General features: G+C 44.0%; 1 protein-coding gene across 1 annotated transcript in view; it reads right to left on the bottom strand.

The window, feature by feature from the left end:
• The window catches only part of SLC36A4 (solute carrier family 36 member 4), a 244,769-nt gene that overhangs the window by 111,688 nt on the left and 105,517 nt on the right, over positions 1-27,564 (bottom strand). Inside the window, exon 10 of the mRNA XM_084626197.1 lies at positions 16,885-17,054. Within this exon, the coding sequence (XP_084482323.1) occupies positions 16,885-17,054 (170 nt within the window). The remainder of the gene's footprint in view (positions 1-16,884; positions 17,055-27,564) is intronic.

A 27,564-nucleotide genomic window follows, 5' to 3' on the forward strand; every position in this document is an offset into this window, starting at 1 on the left:
CTTCATGGCGCCCAATATAAGGCCCTGCCAACCCGCCACCCTCTCAGTTCCTTCTTGCTGGCTACTCCGACAGAGGGGTAGGAGAGTGGGCATTGGAATGGACATGAACAACACATCCCAAAGAACAACAGTTACAAGAAGGTGAGTAACTGTTTTTAATTCTTCTAGTGCTTGTTCATGTCAATTCCAATCAGGTGACTGACAAGCCCAAGTTCAGGAGGTGGGGTTGGAGTCATCCACTGATTGGAGAACTGCTCTTCCAAAGGCCGCACTGTCTCTGGCCTGCTGGGCGATTGCATAGTGCATGGTGAAAATGTGTATGGAGGACCACGTCGCTGTGCTGCAGATTTCCTGGGTAGGAACCTGTGCCAGGAACACCGTTGAAGAGGCCTGAGCCCTGGTGGAGTGTGCAGTAATCGAAGACGCGGCACCCTTGCCAAGTTGTAGCATTCACGAATGTGGGACATGATCTATGATGAGAGAAATTGAGAGGAGACAGGTAGACCTTTCATTCCGTCCACCACTGCCACAAATAACTGGACTGATTTTCTGAACGGCTTCGTTCTCTCGATGTAGAAGGCTAGCACTCTGCAGACATCCAATGAGTGAAGCCTTTGCTCCCTGCCGATCGAGTGAGGCTTAAGGTAGAATACAGGGAAGAAGATGGTCTTGGTTGATGTGAAACAGGGAGACAACCTTCGGGAGAAAAGCTGGGTGAGCTGAACCTTGTCTTTATGGAATACAGTGTAAGGGGGCTCTGATATCAGGGCCCTAAGCTCAGACACCCTCCTAGCTGAGGTTATCGCTACCAGAAATGCCACCTTGTATGAGAGAGAGAGAGAGAGAGCAGGGAGCACATCACCAAAGGCTCAAATGGCAGCCTCATAAATCTGGATAGGACCAAATTGAGGTCCCAAGCCAGGACAGGCTGCCTGACCTGCACGTATAGCCTGTTGAGACCTTTAAGGAAATGGCTGACCAATGGGTTGGCAAAGACCGAGCATCCCTCTGCGCCTGGATGGAAGGCAGAAATGGCCACCAAGTGAACGCTTATTGAAGACATAGACAGTCCCTGCTGCTTGACGTGGAAAAGATAGTCCAGTATTAGTGGCACCGAGGGGAGCGACGGAGATGAATGGTGCTGTGCTGACCAGATTGAAAATCTCTTCCACTTGGCAAGGTAGGTAGCTCTCGTGGAGGGTTTCCTGCTGCCAAGGAGAACTTGTCTGACTTGATCAGAGCAAGAAAGCTCTATTGGGTTCAGCCATGGAGCTTCCACGCCATGAAGTGGAGCAATTTGAGGTTCGGGTGCTGGAGATGGCCATAATCCCGAGTTATTAAATCTGGGAAAAGTGGCAAGGTGACTGGAGCTTCCACAGACATTTCCAGGAGTGATGTGTACCAGTGCTGGAATGGCCAGGCTGGAGCTACCAATATCATCAAAGCTCGGTCCCTCCGAATCTTGAGAAGCACCTTGTGAACGAGAGGGATGGATGGGAATGAGTATAGGAGACGGCCTCCCCATCTCAAAATCAAAAGTCAAAAATAATTAATGTCCCAAGCCAGTTTTAAAAATAAACTGGTTTTTATTTCAAACAAGTAAGGCTGTTTGAACCACATATATTATGTGGTCCTGATAATTATCAAATGAACTCTTACTAGCAAAAGTCTTAACATTTCCATCACTCCTCTCATTCAGAAGCATAATGTTTTTACAAATGAATCACTCTACCCACCACTGAAATGCAGCCACCTGTGAAGTGGACTGCTGCAGCTGTTACAACAGTACACAGAAACAACACGAAACAGATTAGGGCAGGCAGTGAAGAATGCCATAGCCAATTGAAATTACAGGGGAAATTTAAGTAGGTGGAATATAACTGTTTAAACCATAACACTTGAGCAAAATACCGGAGTCATTCCCCTGCTTTTGTGATAAATGCCATGAGATCCTTAATTACCCTATAATTTATTTACTTATTTATTACTTATAATTTATTTACTTATTTAGAACTGAAGGTATAGAAAATTAATGTTCCTTAAAGCCATTGTGTCAGTACTGACTTCAGAGGAGACAGTGCTACAGAAGCTGCTCAAATTCTACTTCCTAATTAACCCTAGGTTTCCAATTAGTTACCAGGCCAGAGCCTGCTTTGCTTATAAGAGATAAGACATATTTCTGCACAAATCCTAAATTACAAGCCATTTCATAAATGTATAATAAATTTGTGTACATCACTAATTTGTGCCAAACGAACATTTACATGAAATGAAGCAAAATGTACCTTTCTCTATTCTCATACACCACCTTCCTCCATCCCTCACTTCACTTCTGCTTGATACAGCAGTGAACTCAATAGGTTTGTTTAAAACATCACAGTAATACTTGTGATATACCCCATTCAACATTACAACTACACCCATGAGATTAAATGGGAAAAGTTAGGCTGTGAGGGAATAAACCCTACAGCAACACAAATAATTATGTTAGTGAGCAATCGTGGTAAGAACAATTATGAAAAAAGTACAAACAGTAAATTGGTCTCTGGCTTTTCTAGAGCAGTTATCAGCATGCTAAATAGAACATGAACATAGGTGAAAGGTTCTGTACTATGAAAATCCCTCTAAATCTTTTCTATGAAATATTAGCTTTCAGGCACTGTACTCAGAATTTTAAAATGTTCTTTTCATTTAAGAAGGAAGGATGACACAGTGGTTGGGGCATTAGCTGTGTTCATAGGAGATCCAGGTTCAGTTCCTGCTCTGCCAGAGACTTCCTGTGGGACCTTGGGCAAGTTGCTTTGCCTGTTAGTGCCCCATCTTTAAAACAGGCATCATAATGCTTCCTTATATCAAAGGGGGCCCCAAGAGGAGATTGGCACCACCAGGATAAAACCCAGGGAAAATGGCATGAATAAGGCCCTACTTGAATTGAGGGATGATTGTCAAAAAATTGCAGCTGAGTGGCAGACAAGTTATGGAAAATTGCAGAAAAGTCATAATGGACCCTATTATTTGTGGAAATAAATTCCATTATTACTTTTCCATGGTTTTCCGCTGAGAGAGGGGCCTCACTCGGCCACCTGGGACTGAGAGCGAGGGCCCAGGGCTGAGAGCAGCCACATGGGGCTGACAGTGAGGTCTCCCACGCTCAGCTCCGGGGCAGCCAGGGTCCCACTGTGGGCTTCTGCTCTCAGTCCCTGGGTAGCCAGGGCTCCCGATGTCAGTCCCGCACAGATTAGGGTTCCCGCTGTCAAAACTATGAGGTGGAAGCCTAATATTGCAGAATCTGCAATTTCCACAATATCACAATTAGAGCCTTAGTAATGAAATAATTCCCCTTTGACCAAGTTGGTGACAGGTTACCACTTCATTTAAGCTCTTTGGATAAGATATCTCTGAAACATTGCCTCAAACGTCAGCCAAAATGCTCTACAAATAAAAGCTCCAGGCTCTAAATACAGAATCAAAGCATGCTGAGCTGCATCCAGTATAAATATGTACCACATGACACAAAGGCTCGACAAGACAGACTGTATTAGCACTAATCAATGGGTATAGTCAGAAGCTTAGATATAGAAAAACACCTTTTGGCACCTGCTAGTGTTTTATTCATGTGAACTGCAGGCGGTCTGCGCTCAATCATTTTATCAAAATTGGTGTACCGGGATATGGTATATCAGAAGGCAGCACATTCAGCTGATATGCTAAGAGAAAACTCTGTAGCACATGTAGAACTTTAGAAGCATCTGTTGTAAACAGCAAGTTTTATAATTAAAAAAATGGACTGCTTAGAATTGAGAGAGGATTAGCCCTTTAGCTTCCACTTTACCAGAAAAGTACCCTTTAATAAATAACCAGTTCACAGCACAGTATTGTGATTCCAAATAAAATTTTACTGAAGTAGAAAAGATAATCTAGGTAATTTGGTTGGAAAAACCCCAGGACGTTAAAAAGCACTAACTTTGAGAAAAACGACAAGAAGTTCATATCTTGCTATCACAAAATTTATTTGATTCATGAATAATTCCTGCAAGCAGAATAGAAGCTATGATTCTCCATCATTTGTTGGAACCAATATATAAAACATGTTTAAAGGAAGAATATATGTTGGAGGACAAACCCTGCCCTCTGAGATTTGTGTTAATCTGAATTATTCCATCAAAGTCACAGGAGTAACTGACTTTGTTGCCATTACTCTGGATTTTCAGATGCGTAACAGAGTGAACAATCTGGCATGACAGCTCAAAAACACTGATTTATCTGCATGGAATCTAGTTGCACTCCAGAAGGATGGTGTTACGGTTAAGACACTGGATTGGCAATCAGGAGATGGGTGTTCTAATTCCCAGACTTGCCACAGACTTGCAATGTGACCTTGGGAATGACCGTTTGGCCCCCTGCTTATTACAGCTCGAGCCCAACTGGGCAGAGGGTGGAGGTGGGTGGCTCAGGCAGCGCTTGTAACCCTTGGCTCATGTATGGGGCTGGTCCTGCAGAGGCTGACTCCCCTGACCCTGCGGCTGCTGCGATTTGAACCATGCCGGGGCTGGGACATAGAGACTTAGGGTTTTCAGGGTGGTATGGGAGTCCTTGAGGCCATGCAACTTGCTGTCTGTTTGCTCTGCAAGTAGGTCTTGGCCGTCTAAGGGCAAGTCCTGCAATGACTGCTGGGCCTCCGTGGACAACCCAAAAGAGCAGCCAAGAGACTCGTCACATGGAGATAGCAGAAGCCATGGTGCGGGCAGCAGCATCCAACGCCGCCTGGAGGGCTGCCCTGGCCACCGTCATGCCCTCATCTAGGATCGCTCAGAACTCCTTCTTGGAAGCCTTGGGGAGAGACCCTTCCAACTTGGCCATGGCTTGCCACATATTAAAATCATTTCAGCCAAGAAGGGCTTGCTGAAGGCTGGAAGATGAATAAACCTTATGTCCAAAGAGATCCAGCATCCACGAATCTTTATTTTTCGGGGTGGCCCTAGGTTGTCCTTGCCTCTCCTTGTGGTTAATCGCCTCAACCACAAGGGAATTAGGGGCTGGGTTGGAGTATAAGTACTCATGCCCTTTGGTTGGCATGAAGTACTTGTGTTCGGCCCTTTTAGAGATAGGGGTCAGGGAAAAGGGGGCCTACCACAGGGCATTAGTGATTTTGGAAACCCCTTCATGAAGGGGTAGAGCCACCCTGGTAGCAGCAGAGGACATAAAAGAGAGAGTCCGAGGGCTCTTCCAGTTCCTCTGCTTGAAGCCCCAGGTTAGAAGTAACCCTCTTTCAAAGTTCCTGGTGCGCTTTGGGGTCACCCTTAGGAACTGGGTGAGGGGGCCCTGTGATAGCCTCATCCAGCAATGACGAGGACGATGCCGGTGCTGCGGGAACCTCCACGTCCATTAGTGGTCCAGCAGCTTGCTCCCCTGGGTCTTCCTGGACCTGTGGGATCTTACCCCCCGAAGCCTTGAGCACCGAAGGGGGACGGGATACTGAGACCGCTGGCCTCTCTGAGGCTCCCGACACCGATCGGGCAGCCTGGGAAGGTTGGGTGAACCCACAAGGATTCCATGGATACCATGGCACAGGCCACTGCGCTTGGGGCCATGGGACAGGTTTCAGTGCTAATAATGGAGTCGGCACCACTAGTACCGGGGCTTGTCCTGCAGTTAGGGAACTTTGCTCCGAGCTGGAGCTACCAGCAGAGTGATTGGTACCGGGCAACCAGGATCAGGCTGAGCAGTGGCTCTTATCCAACTGGTGCCGACCGCTGCATTCCAAAGCTGACCTATCTGAGCAAGACTGTCTTGGTCTGGCTCTTAGGGACCGACGGCGTTTGGCTGATCTGTGTCGGATACCCAGTGATCCATGCCTCATGCTACTTGACCGGTACCGGGACATCAAACGGGACCAGGACCTACTATGGGCCAGTTGCTGAGAGGATCGTCCTGAGTAGGGTGACCTCCTTCTTGGAGACAGGTGATGACAGCCCGTCAATCGGCGGTCTCTGGTGTCCAATCGGTTCTGGAATCAGTACCAGGCCCTTGGAGTGGTTGCGGCCAGTCCCGGAGTTCTTGTCAGGTGGCGGATGCCTCAGAGGGTCTGTGCCAATGTACCAGCGAGATACGCCTCGAGTCCCTCGATCGGTGCCCCTGGTGCGGGGACTGAAGAGGGCTCTGCTGAGCCTGCCTCTCTAGTCCTGAGGCGTGACTGCTTCAAGCAGGCGAGTGATGGAGGGACGTCCCTCTCGATGGGGATCGGTACCGCTGAGGCAGGGACACACGCATAGGTCCCAACACAGGTTTTCCCTGAGACTGGGGTACTGTGGGAACCAGTGTGGGCAGCACCAGGAGCAGCCTGATCTCTTGAGCTGTTCAAAGAGCTTTGGCCATCGACAGCACCTGAAGCTGGCTAGGGCCTGCACCACTATCTGGGGTCGCAGGCAAACCATGGGATGGGCTACACTGCTCAACTTGAGCTGGAGCCCGACTTCCCGAAGGGGATGTTGAGCTGCCCGGCACAGGTCGTAGCTCACTCCCAGCCCTCTCCTCTCCCTTACAGGAGGTAGGGGATCTTCCCCTCCCAGTCTTTTTCAGCTTCTTTCCCGGAGCCGGGGAGGGGGACTGGTGCCGGCTCGTGGACCGTGCCAGAAGAGCACTGCGCACGGAGGCCGCGATGCTCGGTGCAGAGTCGGACTGCTGCTCTGGTGCCAGAGTGAGTGCCAACTCCTTTAGAAGCGCTTTCAGATGGATATCGTACTCCTTCTTCACCCTAGGTTTAAAGGATTTGCAGATACGACACTTGTCACTTATGTGCCCTTCACCTGTGCACCTTAGGCAGCTGGTATGTGGATCACTGACGGGCATAGGCCATTTGCAGCAATCGCAGGGCTTAAAGCATGCCCCGTCCCCCCGGCTGAGTCCCATTTGGGACTAGCTAAAAGTTGAGAACTGCTACTAAGGGTAACTAAGAAACTACTAACTATATACAACTATATTACAGGTTTTCAAAGTTCACAAGAACAGAAAACAAAACAACGCTAGCCAAAGCAGCAGATGTTCCAGCACCATCACTGGCAGCAAGAAGGAACTGAGGTTGGGGGGAGCCGGCGGCGCCCCTTATACCATGCCATACGGGTGCCACTCCAGAGGGTGCCAGAGCCTGTCCCCTACGGATACTGCTGAGGGAAAAACTGCCGGCACTTATGCATATGGCGAGCCCACACACCTAATATGGAATGGACATGAGCAAGCACTTGAAGAAGAATCTTATCTTTCAACCTGCAATGAATGTTATACATTTCACAAACTAACGAGCATACCTGCTAAACTTATACTTAGGGCCCTACCAAATTCACGGTCCATTTTGGTCAATTTCATGGTCATAGGATTTTAAAAATAATAAATTTAATGATTTCAGTTATTTAAATCTGAAATTTCACAGTGTTGTAATTGTAGGGATCTTAACCCAAAAAGGAATTGTGAGGTGGCCACAAGGTTATTGGAGGGGGTGTTGTGGTGCTGCTACCCTAACTTCTGCAATGCTGTTGGCTGCAGCGCTGCCTTCAGAGCTGGGCAGCTGGAGAGTGGCGGCTGCTGGCCGGGAACCCAGCTCTGAAGGCAGAGCCACCACCAGCAGCACAGAAGTAAGGATGGCCTGGTATGGTATTGCCACCCTTGCCAGGTTATCTCACCCCCTCACCCCCCTCCCAAGAACCACACACACAAACTCACTATCAAACTTGGAGAGTGGTCAGTTTTGAAGGGGTTTTACCAGCAGGAGAGTGAGTTTGTGTGTGTATGGGGGTGGGGGGGATGTGAGAAAACCTGGATTTGTGCTGGAAATGGCCCACCTTAATTATGCACATTGTAGGGAGAATGGTCACTTTGGATGAGCTATTACCAGCAGGATAGTGAGTTTGTGTGTGTGGTTCTTGGGAGGGGGGTGAGATAACCTGGATTTGTGCAGGAAATGGCCCAACTTTATTATCATGCACATTGTGTAAAGAGTTGTCACTTTGGATGGGCTATCACCAGCAGGAGAGTGAATTTGTGTGGGGGGGTGGAGGGTGAGAAAACCTGGATTTGTGCTGGAAATGGCCCACCTGATGATCACTTTAGATAAGCTATTACCAGCTGGACAGTGGGGTGGGAGGAGGCATTTTCTCATATTCTCTGTGTATATATAAAGTCTGCTACAGTTTCCACGGCATGCATCCGATGAAGTGAGCTGTAGCTCACGAAAGCTCATGCTCAAATAAATTGGTTAGTCTCTAAGGTGCCACAAGTACTCCTTTTCGTTTTAGTTTTACTTATCCAAAGTACACATATATTACAGCACTACAGCTCCCAAGGGCAACTACCAACAGCATCAAGGCAAGTCAGATTAATTAGTAATAATGAAACAGACATTTTGAACTATTCAAAATATTACAGGGAACTGACTAGCACTGAGTATCTGTGAAGTTACAAAGGTAAAGCAATTCCCATTGCCCCAATAACTAAATAACTATACAAATTAGAGAGGCCAACCTGCTACTTTTTCCATTCCAGATCTTATCTTCCTTTCCCATAAATAACTGGATGCCCTCTCTTATCCAGACAAAACTGATCATATTTGGTGTATGGCCCAAAATCCAGAAGAAGGATACAAGCAACCTTAATTCAACATAATATTTGCCATCTCTGGGAGCTCGATAAATACCTATGTCACACTGAGAACACATCCCTGTTTCTTAGATTAAATTTGAATTCTGAACTTTCTTACGGAGAATTAGAAGTATTCATGTCTGAGTCAAGTCTGAGTCACTAATATCTAACATGAAAAACACACAAATCTACAATGAAAAATCAATTATTATGGATACCACCAAATTATACTCCAGTTAAATCACGCATTTTGTTTATTTTATTGATTGGCAATTTATAAACATTTCTTGTGGTTATAAGTCACCTTGTTTAAATTTCCCATTACACTTCACGCACAAATTTCAAAGCCCACCTAAAAGTCGAATTAATTACTTAGTTTTTTACCTCTAAGGTGACTTTTCAATTTATTTCTCACATAATACTCTTCTTTAAGTACGACAAATTGTTACTCAAAAATACCACCTGTGATTAGTGCATCTGCCACATCTAAGAAAATGACTGCATCACTTAATGCTAAACACATGCATCAAGTCCTCTAAAGCAGTGGTTCTCAAACTAGGGCCGCCGCTTGTTCAGGGAAAGCCCCTGGCAGGCTGGGCCGGTTTGTTTACCTGCCATGTCCGCAGGTTCGGCCGATCGCGGCTCCCACTGGCCACGGTTCGCTGCTCCAGGCCAATGGGGGCTGCAGGAAGGGCGACCAGCGCGGACCTGGAAAAGATACCATACATAGCAATACATACCAGAGTGCAAGGAACTAGAAATAGAGGGAGACCAAGGATGTGTTGGATAAACATGGTGAAGAATGATATAGAACAAAAAAGGTTTAAAGATGAAAGAAGCCATGAACCTGATACAAGAAAGAGGTAGAAAGACTTCATTTGGCCCTATCATCACTGTTGAGCTGACATATGGGAATCAGAATAGAAGACAACAACCTTTCATGTGCCAGTATTGACTAGTGGCCTGATTGTCAAAAGTGCTGAGCTCCGACAGTTCCTGTTGGTTTCAATGTAATAATGCTTCTGAAAGTCAGTGGCACAAGAACAGCACTACCAAAAAGGTTGAGGTTCAGAGAAATACTCCAGTGTCCAGTCCATGAATACCACAGTCTTTGTGCTTGGTGAATAAAGAAGCAGTAAGTGAACCACCCCGTGATACTATGGCAGCTTGTACTAACCAATCTGAAATGACTTTGGTAGAGGCTGTACATCCTGCTCTCCCAGGCAGGCAGAAGTCAGTCTGACAGAAGAGAAAGTAAATCTCAGCTGGAACAGTGGAGAGCAGAGGTCCTGAAAGAATAAAATGTTCACAGCCTAGGTGATGTTCACCATGTAACTGGTGTGACAAAGTTCCTCCTCTGGTGGGTCCTGCGCATTGGCGGATTTGCTTGCCTCAGAGGTTCACAGCAGCCCTCAGTTTGGCCACTTTCGTGGCTCAAATCTGCCATTCACCCAGTTAGCCTCATCACTGGCCAGTATGGGGAAAAGGAAAAAGAACAATCCCCACAATCTCTGCTGATCCACCTAGTGGATCGGGGAACAGGCCAGAGACCTTCCCCTCTGGTGGAACCCACAGTCCAGGTCAACTCCTCCGGTATCAAGTAGGGAGGATGGAGGGAACCCGGGCCTGCCCTCTACTCCAGGTTCCAGTCCAGGGCCCTGTGGATTGCAGCTGCCTACAGTGGCTCCTGTAACAGCTACGTGACAGCTACAACTCCCTGGGCTACTTCCCCATGGCCTCCTCCCAACACCTTCTTTATTCTCACCACAGGACCTTCCTCCTGATGTCTGATAATGCTTGTACTTCTCAGTCTTCCAGTAGTATGCCTTCTCACTCTCAGCTTCTTGCGCCTCTTACTCCCAGCTCCTCGCATGCACACCACAACCTGAAGTGAGCTCCTTTTTAAACCCAGGTGCCCTGATTAGCCTGCCTGTCTTAATTGATTCTAGCAGCTTCTTGATTGGCTGCAGGTGTTCTAATCAGCTTGTCTGCCTTGTTTCCAGAAAATTCCTGATTGTTCTGGAACCTTCCCTATTACCTTACTCAGGGAAAAGGGACCTACTTAACCTGGGGCTAATTATCTGCCTTCTATCACTCTCCTGTAGCAATCTGGCCTGACCCTGTCACACTGGTTAATCATAGAGAAGAACAATTTGTAAAAATTGCCAAGCTACTTGGGATCTTTGCATGAAAAGCTATATACACACTCACCTATCATAAATTATCAATGGGGGATCTATTGCAATAAAACATATGTTCTGCATCATCCTATGTTAATTAGTTTATGAGAATCCAATAAAACCTTACAAGACAATTAAAGAGGTGTTGTCAACTTAAATGTGGAGCCCAGTAATTTTTAAGGCATACCTTTTTAAGACCTAAAACCAATGGAAATATTTCCATAATTAAAAAATTCCACCCAAAGAAATATTTTAGAACAAATAAAAAATCCACTGTTGTATTTGAAATACAAACACTGCAACACTAAATATCTGAAAGAAAAAGTGAAAACTTTAATTTAAAACACATCTGTACTACCTAGAAGTATGTATGTATCAAATCATAGAATCATAGAAGATTAGGATCGGAAGAGACCTCAGGAGGTCATCTAGTCCAACCCCTTGCTCTAAGCAGGACCAACACCAACTAAATCATCCCAGCCAGGGCTTTGTCAAGCCGGGCCTTAAAAACCTTTAAGGATGGAGATTACACCACGTCCCTAAGTAACCCATTCCAGTGCTTCACCACCCTCCTAGTGAAATAGTTTTTCCTCATATCCAACCTAGACTTCCCCCACTGCAACTTGTGACCACTGCTCCTTGTTCTGTTATCTGCCACCACTGAGAACAGCCTAGCTCCACCCCCTTTCGAACCCCGCTTCAGGTAGTTGAAGGCTGCTATCAAATTCCCCCTCACTCTTCTCTTCTGAAGACTAAATAAGCCCAGTTCCCTCAGCCTTTCCTTGTAAGTCATATGCCCCAGCCCCCTAATCATTTTCGTTGTCCTCCACTCTCTCTAATTTGTCCCCATTCTTTCTGTAGTGGGGTGCATAAAACTGGACGTAATACTCCAGATGTGGCCTCACCAATGCCAAATAGAGGGGAATAATCATGTCCCTCGATCTGCTGGCAATGCTCCTATTAATGCAGCCCAATATGCCATTAGCCTTCTTGGCAACAAGGGCACTCTATTGACTCATATCCAGCTTCTCGTCTAACCACATAATCATACATCTATAATACACGTCCCCTTCTCTTTGATATTTTATATCCACACTTGTCTGTCAGTCAAGTCCTTCACTCAGAATGTAAACTTCTTTGGGCATAGACCTCAGAACATGTGTTTTTTTCTGCAAGGCATTAGTACCCTTGTGGAATAATAAAACAACAGCTTAATTGGTTTTGATTTGGGAAATCCAAAAAGTAAACCAACAACATAATGAAAAGTTAGATGAATTTGTCAAGTCCTCTCTCTTAATATCCTAATATGTTATTAGTAACAAACAATTGTCGTTTTTAGCATATGATTCTTAAGTTAGCAGAGCCCCTTTAATCAGTATACAATTTCTGAATAACCTGGACATTTCTGCATATTCTGTCACTGTTATCCTGCACGAGGGATCAAAGCACATTTTTACTTTTAAAACCTGGTTTCAGAAAGATTGGTGAGAGCAAAGCAATGTTGAAATGTTGAAATCAAGTCCTGATTATAACTAGTGCCTCGCAGAAGGACAAAACTAGAAGGAGGGTATAAACACAGAAGCAGTGATAACTATGGTAGCTAGTTATAAGGTGGTGTTAAAATTGGAACAGCAGTTTAAGTACATATACAGGTGCTACACTAAGGCCTGATCTACACATAAAACTTATAGCAGCACAATACATCAATCAGGGGTGTAAAAAACCATATCCATTAGTGACATAGCTACGCCAACAAAAAAAAAAAATGCAGACACAGGTATGCCGACAGAAGAAGGCTTCTTTCAGCAAAGCAAATATCATTCAGGGAGATGGTATTCTAACAGCAGAACTCCTCCTTCTACCAGTGTATGCTGTGTCTGCACTAGGGGGCTATGTTGGTACAGCATAAACTCTGTAGAGTAGATACAGTCTAAGAGACAGCTCTGTAGAGTAGATATAGTCTAAAAGACAGGTTCCCTTCCCCAGAGAGCTTTCAACCTAATAAACCACAAGGAAAACAAATTTGGACAAACAATTCAGAAGAGGAAGGTATGGCAAGATCAAAAGTAAGGAAAGCAACAAAGCAAAAATTCTGAGAAGCACATTTTATTAGAGGATTTTAAACAGAACTGAGTGGACAGCTGGTGAGGAGGAATTGGGATACTGTTCCATACATAGCAGGCAGCACAGCAAAATGTGCAAAGCAAAGAGTGGGAGGAACTGATGAAGGTAGCAGTAATGAGAGAGCGCTGGAGGAGTGACAGGGCCATAATTTAAAGCTTTTGTGTAGGGAGAACATGGGCTGCTCAATGACTAAAGAAAGAAAGGAGGGGAAATTTATTGGAGACGAGGTAACAAGACAAGAAATGGTAGGCTAAGGAGAGAAAAACAGGAAGATGAGAAATGGAGTTCAAGACAAAAAAGTGGGCAAATGTGTCTCAATTCCTTCATCTTTCCTTTTCTCCAAAACTATCTTTTGCTGAAGAAGAATTCTGAACCTAATCAAATTATGAGTGTGTCCCATGTCCCTTTCCATAAATATTTGCCAAAAAAGATGGTGACATGTGCTCTTTCTGGCAAGCTGTGTGGAAAATGCTGCAATCCCAAGTGACTCAGTAGTGAGTGGTGGTACTGCCCATATGATAGGCCAATATATATCACAACAGCCAAGAGAATAAGCCATCAAGTGCATTACATTTAATCAAGGACATTGCTACCAATCTCACTTTTATATTTTCAAGTGTTCCAGTACAACCCTGAGCCCTTCATCAGGTCCATTCTACAATCTCCCATCACTGGTAAATTTAGGCAGAAGCAAACAGCAACCTGGTCTCACTTTACAAGCTCTCACTCATTCTCTTTAAACTGTCTTTACACCACCACCCCACCCCAAAAAACATTTAGCATTCTCTCACTTGAAATCATTGAGAAAATGTTGATCTTGCTCTGAAATGAAGAACAAGATATTTAATCTCAACAAAAACAGCCCTAAAACTCTGCAAAACCATAGTTCCATACAGCGAGCCAAGATGTTAAAAAACAACAACCTGTAAATGTACCATGCCCCCTTCATCAGTGGCTTCTCCCTGCTCCCCCCTTACCTATCATCCAACTGATCCCCTATATAGGCCACTACTCCATTACCCCTCCAGTTCTCCCAAAGTCTCCCACCTCTGGACTCTTCCTATTTGGTGACTACAGGCCCTTCATTTTCCTTCCCACAGCGGCTCCCATTCCAGCTTCTTCAGCTGCTGCCCCCTTTCCCTTTTTCATCCCCTTTCTGGAGGCTGTTGCCCACTTTCTCCTTTCCCAGCTACTGAGTACCCAGTGGCATGAATTAGAGATAATATAATAAAATTAAGGCAATAAAAACTGAGGCTAAATATCAAAGAAAGTTTTTGGACAGCAGGATGGATTAGACAATGGAGTCAGCTCCACAGGGAAGTGATGAAGAGACATGCAACATTTAAAATCAGTTTGCCACTGGCTTTTCTGGTCAGAGGCGCGCTAGAATGCATTGTGTATTTCTGGACTAGGAAGTCCCAAAACGTACTATGTTCAAAGAGTGGTCAATGCCCATCCTACACATCACATTTAAGAAACAATTATGGTATGAGCACCCGGAAAGGGAGTAGAATGGGATGCGAGAATGTCACAGCATGACAGGAAGTAAGGGACCTCTTGGGGTTGAAAGAAATGAAGTTGGGACTGCAGCTAGGCCTATTGAAGCTCATGGAAAGAAATTCCACAGCAATGTGAACCTTGGAAAAGTTTGAGTGAGTTCAGTCAACATGGGAACAACTCAACTAGTCAATCACTGACCTTAAACTTAACGGAGTCACAATGCATGACCAACTTTGCTGAGAAAATAACAAACACTGCACAGTGCTACTGGAGATTTGCACTGCCACTAAATTGTTCAAAGGAAACCCTTCACATCTTGTTCCTTTATCTTATGCAAAGGTGAGGATTCTGTACCCGGAATACTATTTTCTGTTTTCGGGGTGCCAATAGCAAGTTAGGTGATATTAAACAAAACCAAAGGGCAATTTCCTCTCTTGCTTATTCAAATTATTTCCTTACCATCTGATATTGAGAGCCACCATTTGTTTTATTGGACTTGATTACAAAGAGTAATCATTTGTGTAACACTCTATACTAAAACCTGCCTGCATGTTGTATTTCCCATATACATTGTACATGAATTAGCCCATTCTGACTGACACAGGTACTAGACTCCACTTAACAACTTTTATGCATTTTAACTATACCTAGTGTAGTAGGAAGAGAGCCTGAGACATAAGCCCTTTCGTACATGTTTTGATCAAACCAACATGTACAAAATAATGGGTGATAACTAGCGACGTCAGGGGGCAGTAACTAACTATGTCATAGGGGCAGTACTAACTAGTTTGTATCAGGGTATAAATACATATCTCAGAGGGAGTATCTTTGTCTGGGCTAGGAAGGAATGGAAAGTCCCGCCGTTCACTGAGTTGGTCCATTGTTATGGGCGTAGATGTATTAGCCATCCGGTATAGTCTGCTGGATACTAGTACCGTGCTTCGTTGACAATAAACCTGGCTAGGTGCTTTTGTCCCTTAACGTATTTTGTGGTCACTGGGCTGTTCACTCAAGATCTGTCATGCCAGCTGTCTGTGCAGAGATGGGGCGGCATGCAAAGGAAACACACACACGCAACCAAACATCTATCTACATCTAACCACACCTGGTCCAAAAATGATTTTCCCCCCCATGAAAAATTTAGATTTTTTTTTTTTGGTAGAAAAAATATCTGAATTTTTGGTTTTCAGCAACTGAAAAGTGCCAAAAATTCAGTTTTTGATTCTGACCAAAAAAATAAACCGAATTCATGAAAAAACATAAGAATGGCCATACTGGATCAGACCAACGGTCCATCTAGCCAAGAATCCTGTCTTTCAACAGGGGCTAGTGCTAGATGCTTTAGAGAGACTGAACAGAACAGAGCAATTATCGTGTGATCTATCCATTACAGTCCAGTTCCAGCTTTGCAGCAGAGATTTAGGAACATCAGAGCATGGGGTTGTGTCCCTGACAATCTTGGCTAATAGCTATTGATGAACCTATCCTCCATGAACTTATCTAATTCTTTTTTGAACCCAGTTATACTTTTGGCCTCCACAACACCCTATGACAATGAGTTCCACAGGTTGACCATGCATTTTGAAGGAAAATTTTCCCTCTCTCTTCATTTTAACCCTTCCAGGCTATTTGCCATCTTCGGTGATGAATGTGGAAGGAGGAAATAGATTTTGCTAGACCCCCTTCATTGTCTTCACAACACCAGTTAGCTGGGCAGTCCCTCCCCCCCAGTATACAGAAACATTGATGGAAGCACCAATGCACTAGTGACTCCTACATATGGCATTTGAAGTGGAGAGGACGGAATGGAGTCTCAGATTTCAACTTCCAGAGGATGAGGGCAGGGCTGGCCAGCTAGAGAACTCTCTCTAGGCATTTCGCCCACTCAGATGCAAAATAGCACTCCATGGGCTGGTAGTGCTCTTGGCCAAGCTGCATAGGTTCTGCTATGTATGTGTCTACAGAGCAGCAGGGTCAAGACTTGGTCCTCAGGATTTGGCAAGGAAGATGAATGATTTCTCTCTGCAGAGCATCTACTGTTAAGTCACACACAAAAGAAGTGCATATAGGACAGCATGGATTTTGTTTAACTCTTTCATTAAATTAGAAACAAAATCTTTCATTGTAAGAAAACTGTTTCAAGTGTCTTCTGGTAGAACTAGCAGATTCACTGGCCAAAAAATATTTGCCTTGTCAGATTCTTGATCAATCCTACCAACAAAATACTGTTATAATAATATGAACCAAACATTACAGTGATCAAGTCACTGACTTGTTTATAGAAAAAAACCCCCAAAATACAGAGTCAGTGAATCATCATCTTAGATTTACCAATCCCTGCTCCCCCCCACAAAAAAAAAATATCTAAGGAGAAACATTCATTCTTTCAAGCACGTCTCAAAGAAACGTAACAGTGAGCATTATTATGAAGGTTGTATGGTGTACTTACAGGTCGAGCAGACCAAGAGTGTCCTGACCATAAATTCACAGAACAGCTTCCATTTTTGCTGCACTTTCGAGGTAACTGCTGGAATGATGATCTCTGCTGGAACGTAGTACTGAATTGAATAGGTCACAAAAATCCCAAAGGAATACAGAATTTTCACGGCTTGATACAACCTGTTAAAAACATTTATACAAGAGTTGTGTCAGTTGCAAATATTTTGTAAAAAGCTAGTTTTCCGGAAGAAAAGGGGGATTGTTTCACATAATGAAATACTTGGGGAAGATTGCTATATATAAATAATTTTAAACATATGGTTTGATTGGATGTTTTATTCCTCTTTGCTCACCCTCCCTATGTTGCTTTTCTTCCTAGGCTCAGATCCTCTAGGAAGGGACTATGGCCCTAATCAGCAAAGCACATAAGTAGCCCTATTGCCTTTAACAGGGACTAAGGCTATGTCTACACAATAGAGTTTACAATGGCACAGCTGTACCGATGCAGCTGTGCTGCTGTAAGATCTCTCATGTAGCTTCTCTATGCTGATGGGAGAGAGCTCTCCCATCAGCATAATTAAACCACTTCCAATGAGCGTCAGTAGCTCTGTTGGCGGGAGAAGCTGTGCACACTACCACTTATGCCGGTGAAACTTATGTCGCTCAGAGGTGTGTTTTTTCATAAGTAGTAGTATAGACAAACTCTAACTCATGTTCTCAAAGTTAAGCAATGCTTTAAGCCCCAATCCTGAAAACACGTATATACATTTGATTTTTCTCATACAAGTAGTCCCATTAGAGTCAAATACATCTTACAATGCCAGACTTCAGTAGGGCAAAGATCTCACATGCCTGCACTCTGCATAGGGGTGAACATGTTTGTACAGTGTCAAACCGAAACAGTACCTCGACACGCTACTGCAATACAAACACTTAATAATAAAAATGGGATTTGAACACATGGTCTTAAATTTTTAAGAGTGAGTAGTAATTTTGGGTGCCTAACCTGACCTTAAAAGGGCCGGATTTTCAGAAAATGTTTACTCACCCTCTAAAAAAAATCAGCCCTTTTAAGGAGTCAAGTTGGACATCCAAAAATTGAGGCACAGTCACTGGTTACTTTTGAAAATTGAGGCTGTAGTTTTAGAATGACTTATTTCAGACATGATGCTTACATTATTAAGCCATTCCCTGTTGGTTATCTGAGCGTTAAATGTGTTCTTATTGTTTAATGCTCTGCTTCATTGTGCTCTTTTTGAAGCACTGTGACACACAAAGTGAGCTTTATAAATCAATAATAATAAAGACGCTAATAATGATAAGAGTGAATAACAGGAAAAAAGCTGTGTGAAAAGACAAAGGGGGTTAGTAGGTCTCTTATTTACCGTAGCAGGACATAGTGGGATACTCAAAGCACAACTAAAAGTACATCAGCATAAAGTCTTAGTGATATTCCCAATAAGCAAACAAAAAAAGATATCTCTGTACGACAGTCACAGTTGCTATGAAATTTCACATTATGACTGCAATGCTAGGACACAGAGCCAAAGAACCAATAACCACTAACCAAATAATACACATAATGGAATCGAACTTTTACAAAAGAATGCTGTTAAAGAGGAACATGTTACAAGGCAGACAAATTGTCAGGGGAAAGAAGATTCAAATGTACGCCTGGTCTACACCTTAAATTTAGGTCAACACAGCTACATCGCTCGGGATGTGAAAAATCCACATTCCGGAGCCAACTAGCTATGCCAACCTAACCCCCAGTATAGATGCAGCTAGGTCAACAGAAGAAGGCTTCCGTCCACCTAGCTTGAGGATATGGTGTTCCCACACCACTAGAAAAAAAACGTTCCGTCCACGTAGGCTGCGTCTGTGCCATGGGATTATCCTGTCATAGCTACAGCACTGTGACTGTGCCAGAATAGTCCCCATTGTGTAGATATAGCCACATTCTGCACATTGATAAACCTCTACGTAGGGCCAGGCAGCTCTGGGCATTTCAAAACCCAATGCAAACTGCCAGACACGGTCTTCCAAATTTCTCTGAACACACCTTGTAGTATTAAAATGCTATGCCATACTGGAAAAAAGGAAAATCATGGAGGAAGCAAGATTTAGTGTGGTCTTGGACACCATGTGAACTCCTGGAAAACTGTTTAGTCACCTTGGCATTGGAAGTTTGTGCCCTAGGGAAAACGACACATCGCCACAGACATCAGGCTAGATTCACTCCTATACCAAGGCACCACTTGGCACAGAATTGTGCTGCGGCATCAGCGAGTCACGTACACCTCCCTGATTCTCACTGCCAGACCCAGAACAACTTAGAACTGCAGCCCAGCAGCTCTACGTTGTGCCACTTTTGTGGGGTCTTTGATGAGCCCTATGCCAGTGGATGACTGGCCCAAAAAAGCAGACCTCCAACAACAGGAGATAAGAGATACAGGCACAGATGTGCCCAAAGAGAGTTCCTCTCTGATAAAGAATTCGCTGCTGAACAGCTGCATTATAGCCCCTTGTGCAACATTTAACCAGACTGAAAACCTGACCATCAGGACCTATGGGCAATGCCTAGTTAAAATACATCTCTGTTTTATTTGTAGGGGCTACTTTAGATTTTAGTGGCACACACAAAAAAAGAGATATCCAGAAGTAATTTTCCACAATAACACCATTTATATCTTCTGTAGCAACTGGGTAATAATGATTTCTTCCACATTACTATTGTCCTACTTTACATTAGCTGGCCAAACAACGTTAGGCAGATGAAGAGAGACTAAACTGTTTTTCCACTGAACGCATCCGATGAAGTGAGCTGTAGCTCACGAAAGCTCATGCTCAAATAAATTGGTTAGTCTCTAAGGTGCCACTAGTACTCCTTTTCTTTTTGCAAATACAGACTAACACGGCTGCTACTCTGAAACCTGTTTTTAAAAGGGATGCTATCATCTATATATCTTGTTGAGTTAAAAGATAAATTTATTGTAGTCTTAAATTTTATGACAGAGTTCCCTAGCAAAGAAAGAGAGGAGTCTAACCAATTACAGCAATGGGTACCACTGTGAGAATCTAGCTATATTAAAGGTGAAACTTTCTACATAGAAGAAGCAGTCAATGTACAAAACAAACAAGCTAAAAAAAAACCTAGAAAAAAAATTTTCTCTCTAATTTCTTTCAACTATAATGTTATTAGGTGTTACTTATAACCAAAGTATAGGTAAAAAAAATGTTCAAAGAGAAGTGTAATTAAGTTGACTGTGTCCTTTGAAACAATATGTGGTTCAATGGATCTTTTGTTCACAAAATATCCTCTACATCTCCAAATACACTAGTGACTTGGAATCTTTTGACTTTACAGCAGCTGCCCTTGCAGATTAACAAAAATATACCAACAATCCTCTCTTGTTTCATAGTAAAGGAAAATATAAGAACATAACAACAGCCATATTGGGTCAGACCAATGGGCCACCTAGCCCTGGTCTACACTAGGACTTTAGGTTGAATTTAGCAGCGTTAAATCGATGTAAACCTGCACCTGTCCAACCGATGAAGCCCTTTTTTTCGACTTAAAGGGCTCTTAAAATCCATTTCCTTACTCCTCCCCTGACAAGTGGATTAGCGCTTAAATCGGCCTTGCCGGGTCGAATTTGGGGTACTGTGGACACAATTCGACGGTACTGGCCTCTGGGAGCTATCCCAGAGTGCTCCATTGTGATCGCTCTGAACAGCACTCTCAACTCAAATGCACTGGCCAGGTAGACAGGAAAAGAACCACGAACTTTTGAATCTCATTTCCTCAAGAAAAAAGGCACAAAACGATTGTCTGCTGCCGCTTTCACGGAGGGAGGGAGGAAACGGCGGCCTGACAATATGTACCCAGAACCACCCGCGACAATGTTTTAGCCCCATCAGGCATTGGGATCTCAACCCAGAATTCCAGTGGGCAGTGGAGACTGTGGGAACTGTGGGATAGCTACCCACAGTGCAACACTCCGGAAGTCCACACTAGCCTCAGTACTGTGGAAGCACTCTATCATATCCCTCTTCTCTTAGTTCCCTCTCTTCTAAGATGAACTGCCTATTTAACCTCTACTTGTATGGAAGCTGTTCTGTACCCCTAATAATTTTGTTGTCCTTCTCTGTACTTCTTCCGATTCAAATATATCTTTTTTGAGATGGGACAACCAGAACTGCACTGGACTTGTATAGTGGCATTATGATATTCTCTTGTCTTATTATCTATCCCTTTCCTAATGGTTCCTAACATTCTGTTAGCTTTTTTTGACTGCCGCTGCACATTGAGTGGATGTTTTCAGACAACTATCCATGAGTCTAAGTTCTCTTTCTTGAGTAGTAACAGCTAATTTAGACCCCATCATTTTGTAGGTATAGTTGGGATTATTTTTTCCAGTGTGCATTACTTTGCATTTATTAACACTGAATTTAATCTGACATTTGTTGCCCAATCATCCAGTTTTGTGAGATCCCTGTTACCTCTGTTTCCCTAGAAACCAACCCAGGGTTACACTTACATTGTTTTTATTAAATGCCGCTGTTGGATCAAACAGAAAAGGGATGGGGCTTATTCATGCACACACACGTTCATACCCTCATGCACTCACATACTGGCGGAGAGTTACTGGAGACAGCAGAGGAAGCCGAGAAGCCGAAGCATAGTAGATCTGGTGTGTCCGCCTGCAGTCATGGATCTGGGCAGGCGAGCAGGTCAAGAAGCAGGGGACTTGTGTGCATGCCTTCTTCCTTTTATTGGAACTGAGCGGCTCCTGTCACATACACTGAGTTTCCCTTCTGTGTCCGTCACCGAGAAGCATTCCCAGGCTTCGCTCCTTTCATGCAAACCAGGTTCTTCTTTTCTTTACGGCACCCCATGATGGCCTTCTTAGGGCAGATTACATCAGACACACCTGGCTCCTGGCTCCAGGCTTTATTCTGCTTGCAGTTCCTCTCCGCCAAGTCCCACATACACTCCCTTGTTCACACTCCCTTATCTTCCACACACACTCCCTTGTTCACACTCTCTCTGATTGCGAGATGGGGTATTGCAAAGCTTGGAGGTTTATACAAGTGGTAACTGAAAAGGTTACAAAGCTTGCAAGAGTTAGAAAGCTTAAAAGGAACAATAACTAAAGTTACAAAGTTTGCAAAAGGTTACAGAATTTAATGATCATACTAGCAATGACTGAAAAGTTACAAACCTTACAATCGCATTCTGCTGGACCGAGCGGAGGCTTTACATAACAATCCTCGGTAACTCTTTGCCTTGAGGGTTGTACTTAACAATCAAGTAATTTTGTATCATCTGCAAACTTTGCTATCTCACTGTTTACCCCTTTTTTCAAATCATTTATGAATATGTTAAACAGCACTGGTCCCAGTATAGATCCTTGGGGGAGCCCATTATTTACCTCTCTTTCCAGTGAATAGTATATACCAAGGAGAAACTATCACATAAAAAAAAATGCACAAAATCAAGAGGAAAGTTCACTTCTGATCACTTGTAAACTTTATCTCAGTTTCAGGCAGAGGTGAAAGTAAGCCGGTATGATCCGGTACGGCGTACCGGCAAGAGCCAGTATGCCATGCTGGACCGGACCGGCTTCCCCAGGCTGGCGCTTTAAAGGGCCCCAGGCTCCACACAGCAGCCGGAGCCCCGGGCCCTTTAAAGCGACGCCTGAGCCCCGCTGCTGGGGCCCCCGGGGTAGCGGGAGCTGGGCTCCGGCTGCTGCGGGGAGCCCCAGGCCCTTTAAAACACACCGCCAAGCCCTTCTGACAGAGCCCTGGGGTAGCAGCGGCAGCTGGGCTCCGGTCGCGCTTTAAAGGGCCCGGGGCTCCGGCTGCTGTGAGCCCTGGGCTAGTGCTGGCAGTACTCCGGTGCTGATTTAAGGGGCCAGGGGCTCCGGCCGCTGTGGGGAGCCCCACACCCTTTAAAGCACCCCTCCCCCGCACCTCCAGGGCTCCCCGCAGTGGCCAGAGCCCCCGGGCCCTTTAAAGCACCCCCCCAAGCCCTGCTGCCGGAGCCCCGGGGTAGCGGCAGCTGGGCTCCGGCGGTGATTTAAAGGGCCCAGAGCTCTGCTGCGGTAGCTGGAGCCCTCGGGTCTTTAAATCTTGATTTAAAGGGCCCGGGTATTTAAAGGCCCCACCTCTTCCAGTCGAGGCCACACCCCCTGCTCAGGACTCCAGAGTACCAGTAAGTCCTTTAAGTTACTTTCACCCCTGGTCTCAGGTATTATAAAAGAAAGCCGTGTGTTTCAGATTTCCGATGGAGCAGGATCTTCAAAAGTGCCTACGAGATGATTAGGAGCCCAACTTTCATTTACTTTCCAAGAGATTTGGACATCTTACTCCCTTAGGCACTTTCGAAAAAATCTCACCCTAGTTGGACAATTTGTATGCCCCCCACTTAGTCTGATGAAATTTTAGATTAATGAAATATGGTTTTAACCAAATAATTTCTTGATTATGCTCTGTGCTCAATTACTTTCATGAAGCTGTTACTATAGTTGATTTTTTTAAAAAAAGGATTTCAGGGCACAATTTAAGGAGTTCTTCCCTGCATCTCCAAACGGCTGTAAGCACTGGCTGAGTGAGAAGCTCTCAAAAGTTCTAGAATTTAGAGAGATTTATTGACTATAGATTTCTAATAAATCAGGAGGGTCTGTAATGAAGAATAAGATCACAAATATGTAATATATGTTTAATTAGGCACTGCAGTTTCATACATTTTATCAAGAATTAGACAAAAACAGACATTTTGCAGAATGTTAATCTTCAAAATTAGCTGAGCCTTTTTGGTACTTTGTTCAATAGCTAGTTTTCAGTTCTTATTAATATAGAGCCATTTCACATATTTGATTGCTTAATATCAAATAGATCTTAGAATTTTGACTGACTGCCAAAGGAGTGGCTGTATTTAATATTTTTGAAGCCTACACAACAATCTTCCTTCTTTCTCCTGTAAATTACTCAGTACTGGTAAACATGAGAGTTGTACAAAATTAACTGAACTTGTTTAGAAATCAATTTATTGTTTCTGCACTGATTTATCTTAATTGGTACAGCTTTCTTGAGTAGACGAGACCATAAAGCAAGAAATTTACAGTAGACAAAGGTGGCTTTGAAAATCCATAGTAAGTGAAAATTAAAGTTTAATTTTATTAAGGAAGCTAATAAAAAAGAGTAAACAAAGGCTACTGTACTGCAGAATTTCTATGTTCTTTGCGACGAGGACTATGTCTAGGTAAGTGGTGGTAGGTACAGTGCTGTTTCTAACACAATGGAGCTCAGATCTGATTGCTGCCACCATGTACTATAGTACTGTAGATGATCATTAATTAACAGCAACAGATATATAATATTTGTATAAAATATGTCCCTAAGCAGCCAATCTGCAGAATGCTCCAATACTAAACACTCAGGAAAAAAATCCAATAAAGCACTGAATTGTTCTTAGCTTTTCCATAATTTGTTAGTGAAGGGAACACTGTGATCTTGTAAGCTGAGCTCCAATATAACACAGGCCATAAAACTTCCCTGAATTAATGCCTGTTAGAACTACAGCATCTCTTTTAGAAAAAACATCAATTTTTTATTTCAAAAATTTGCCAGTAATGAGGAATCCACCACAATGGTAATTTGTACCAATGGTTAATTACCCTCACTGCTAAAAATCTGCCCTCATTTTCAGTATGAATTTGTCTAGCTTCAACTGCAGCTATTGGATCTTGTTATACCTTTGTCTGTTAGATTGAAGAGCTTTTCTTTAGTCTTCAGGGCAGAGCCTGCAGCCTCTGTGTTTGGTAAGCACCTAGCTCATGGCAGGAAATACACAATCTAATTTATCATAATTATACTCTACAAAGAGCTGATGCAAATAATCTTTTTATTACTATTAAACATTTTTATCGCAGCAACACCTCAAGGCCACAACTAGGTTGGGTCCCATTGTGCTAGGCACTGTACACAGACATAATAAATGATAGTCCATGCCCCAAAGAACTTACAACCTGAAAGACAAGACATACTGGGTGGATGAATCAACCAAATGGGCCTGGAGAAACAGAGTACAAAACACATGTAATAAGACATGGACAGTGCTTAGTCAGTCTGTGGTAACTCTACAGCTGCCTACCTGTAATCAGGCTGCACTTAGAAGAGGTGACTTTTGAGGAGAGATTTGGAGGAGGAGGAGGAGGTGGTGGCTTTATGGATTTTTCCTTGGAGCTTTTTCTATTCATAAGGAGCAGAATGAGAGAAACTACAAAAGTGCTTGTCGGAGAAATGGGTGATCAGGGCTGGCATAATTGGTGGAGCAAAGACAGGAGTTAACTTTATGCTACCAGTCAAGGTGGGGATGAATTGTGGAAGGCTTTGAATATAAGGACAAGAAGTTTTTTTTAGTTTCAAAAACCATAGCTGAATTGCAGAGGCATTAACAGAACTGTTTCCATCTATAGACTGATGATTTGTGATATTCACTCAAACCATATATCATGTATCTGTATTTCAAATATTTTACTTTGGTGTCACCCCCAATTAGCCGTTCAGGTACAACACTGAAAAAGCCAGACAGGGCTAATGGCCCATCAGCAAAGACAACGGACTGTAAAAGAGCTTAATCTTCCTGTGGACGCTCCAGACAGCCTATGAGTAATGGCTGCCTCAGCCCTGCAGAGACACAGGTCCGAGTCACCTGGTTCTGGACCCCACCCCTTGGAATGCCAGTGCTCTTCCACTGGGAGACAAAGGGTTCCCGCCATACACAAGAGGTATATAAGGCAGGGGAGTGATATCATCATGGTTCTCCTCTGCCTCCCCATCCAAAGAGACACTGAAAAACACCTGGAAGCAAGAACTGAATGGGGGGGAGAAGAGTTGAGCCCAAGCTGGAAGGGTGTCTAGCTTGAGAGTAATACCCAACTGCGATCCGACGTGGTAGTCACCGACGAGGCCCAGAAAAAGATCATCCTCGTCAACATCACGGTCTCCTTCGAGAACAGATCCCCGGCCTTCCGAGAAGCCGAAGCTCAGAAGCTAGAAAAATACACCCCTCTGGCCCACACCCTGAGAGCGAAGGGCTACGAGGTGCAGATGGACGCCCTGATCGTCGGAGCCCTGGGCGCTTGGGACCCCTGTGGAATCGGTCGACACTACGCACGGCTCATGCGGCGCCTCATGGTCTCGGACACCATCCGATGGTCCAGGGACATCTACATCGAACACATCACCGGCCACCGACAGTACCAGGAGGTGTGAGCCGGTACGACATCGTGCATCCACTATGGGAAAGGGTCTGAGAGGCTTTTTCATTGGACCATATGAACTGGAACCATAAACTCAATGAACATTAAATCCCACCCAATGAGGGTAGATCCATCCCCATTATCGTAGCCGCTCATTATACGCCACACCTGAACATAGCCGTTATATGGACAACACACCCCCACATCTCAATGTCTGTACTTTGACCGGTTAAACTTTTACCCCCAATCAGGGAGACTGCAGATTTTGTATGCCTTACACCACCAGCTCCTAACCGAATTTCGCACCCCTTGATAATCTGTACCTTATTCCCGGATAACCAGAAACCTCTATGCTTGAACGCTGTACCGCTCTCTTTTTATTTCAACATTATCTTAATAAAATTAATATATCTGAGGTCTCCAGCTGGAGACAAGTGCAGCTGCCTTTCAAGACTTTCTGTAATCTGTCTGCAACAATATCTAGGGTGAGACATTATTATTTGTAACCAAGTTCTTTAGTGAAACAAGCTTAGCTTGCGTGTTTTGTTGTTTTGCTTAGTAATTTGCTTTGTTCTGTTAATGATATCGCTTTAACCACTTAAAATGCACCTTTTGTAGTTAATAAACTAATTTCTTGTTTATAATATAACCCCATTTCTACAATTCATAATTGGGGGGGAGGGGAAGAGGCTGTGCATACCTTCTTCCACATTGAGGGAGGAGGCAGATTTCATAATATACCTTTGGGTCTGCACTCCAAGGGACACCTGAGTGCTGGGGCAAGTCCCTTAAGCTGCGTCTTCCCAGAGCTGATCTCAGTGTCTGTGTTGTTCTGCAGTTGGATGTGGCCCTGCTTGTGTGTGTGCTGGAGTAGGCTTAATAGCCTGGCTCAGCAACACAGGTAAAAAGGGTGCCCAGGCTGGCATAACAGGCGGGCTCAGCATTATCCCACTACATCAGGTGGGGTGGCATCCCAAGGGAGGCAACCTGTCACACAAATCTTTTTGCAGAGTGTTCATGGACAGTTTAAAATATTACCAGGAGTTACTCTTCCGATATTAAATACTCTATCGCCAAAAGAGTGACATTTAAAAGGAGAAATGCTTCAATATTTATATATAGCATCTTTCATCCAACAGGATCCCCATCCCCAGGATATACAAGCATATGTCTATAGATCTAGGTGATTAGAGTTACAAAAAATATTATAGACACACAAAACACATACAAGTCATTTTACCCACCACTGAAATACCTTGCTTACTTATTTACAAAGAAACACTATGAATTCTCCAAATTGTACAATTTGCTACCATATGCAAACTTGTTTTCCTATTACTGTCACCCTTCTCTCCCTCCTTTCACTCCCCCAGACACACCGTTACTGTGTTCTCCTTTCATATGTTTCACCTCAGCCCTTT

The sequence above is a fragment of the Lepidochelys olivacea genome, assembly GCF_965140295.1.
Source record: "Lepidochelys olivacea isolate rLepOli2 genome assembly, chromosome: 1".
NCBI classification, from domain to species: domain Eukaryota; kingdom Metazoa; phylum Chordata; order Testudines; family Cheloniidae; genus Lepidochelys; species Lepidochelys olivacea.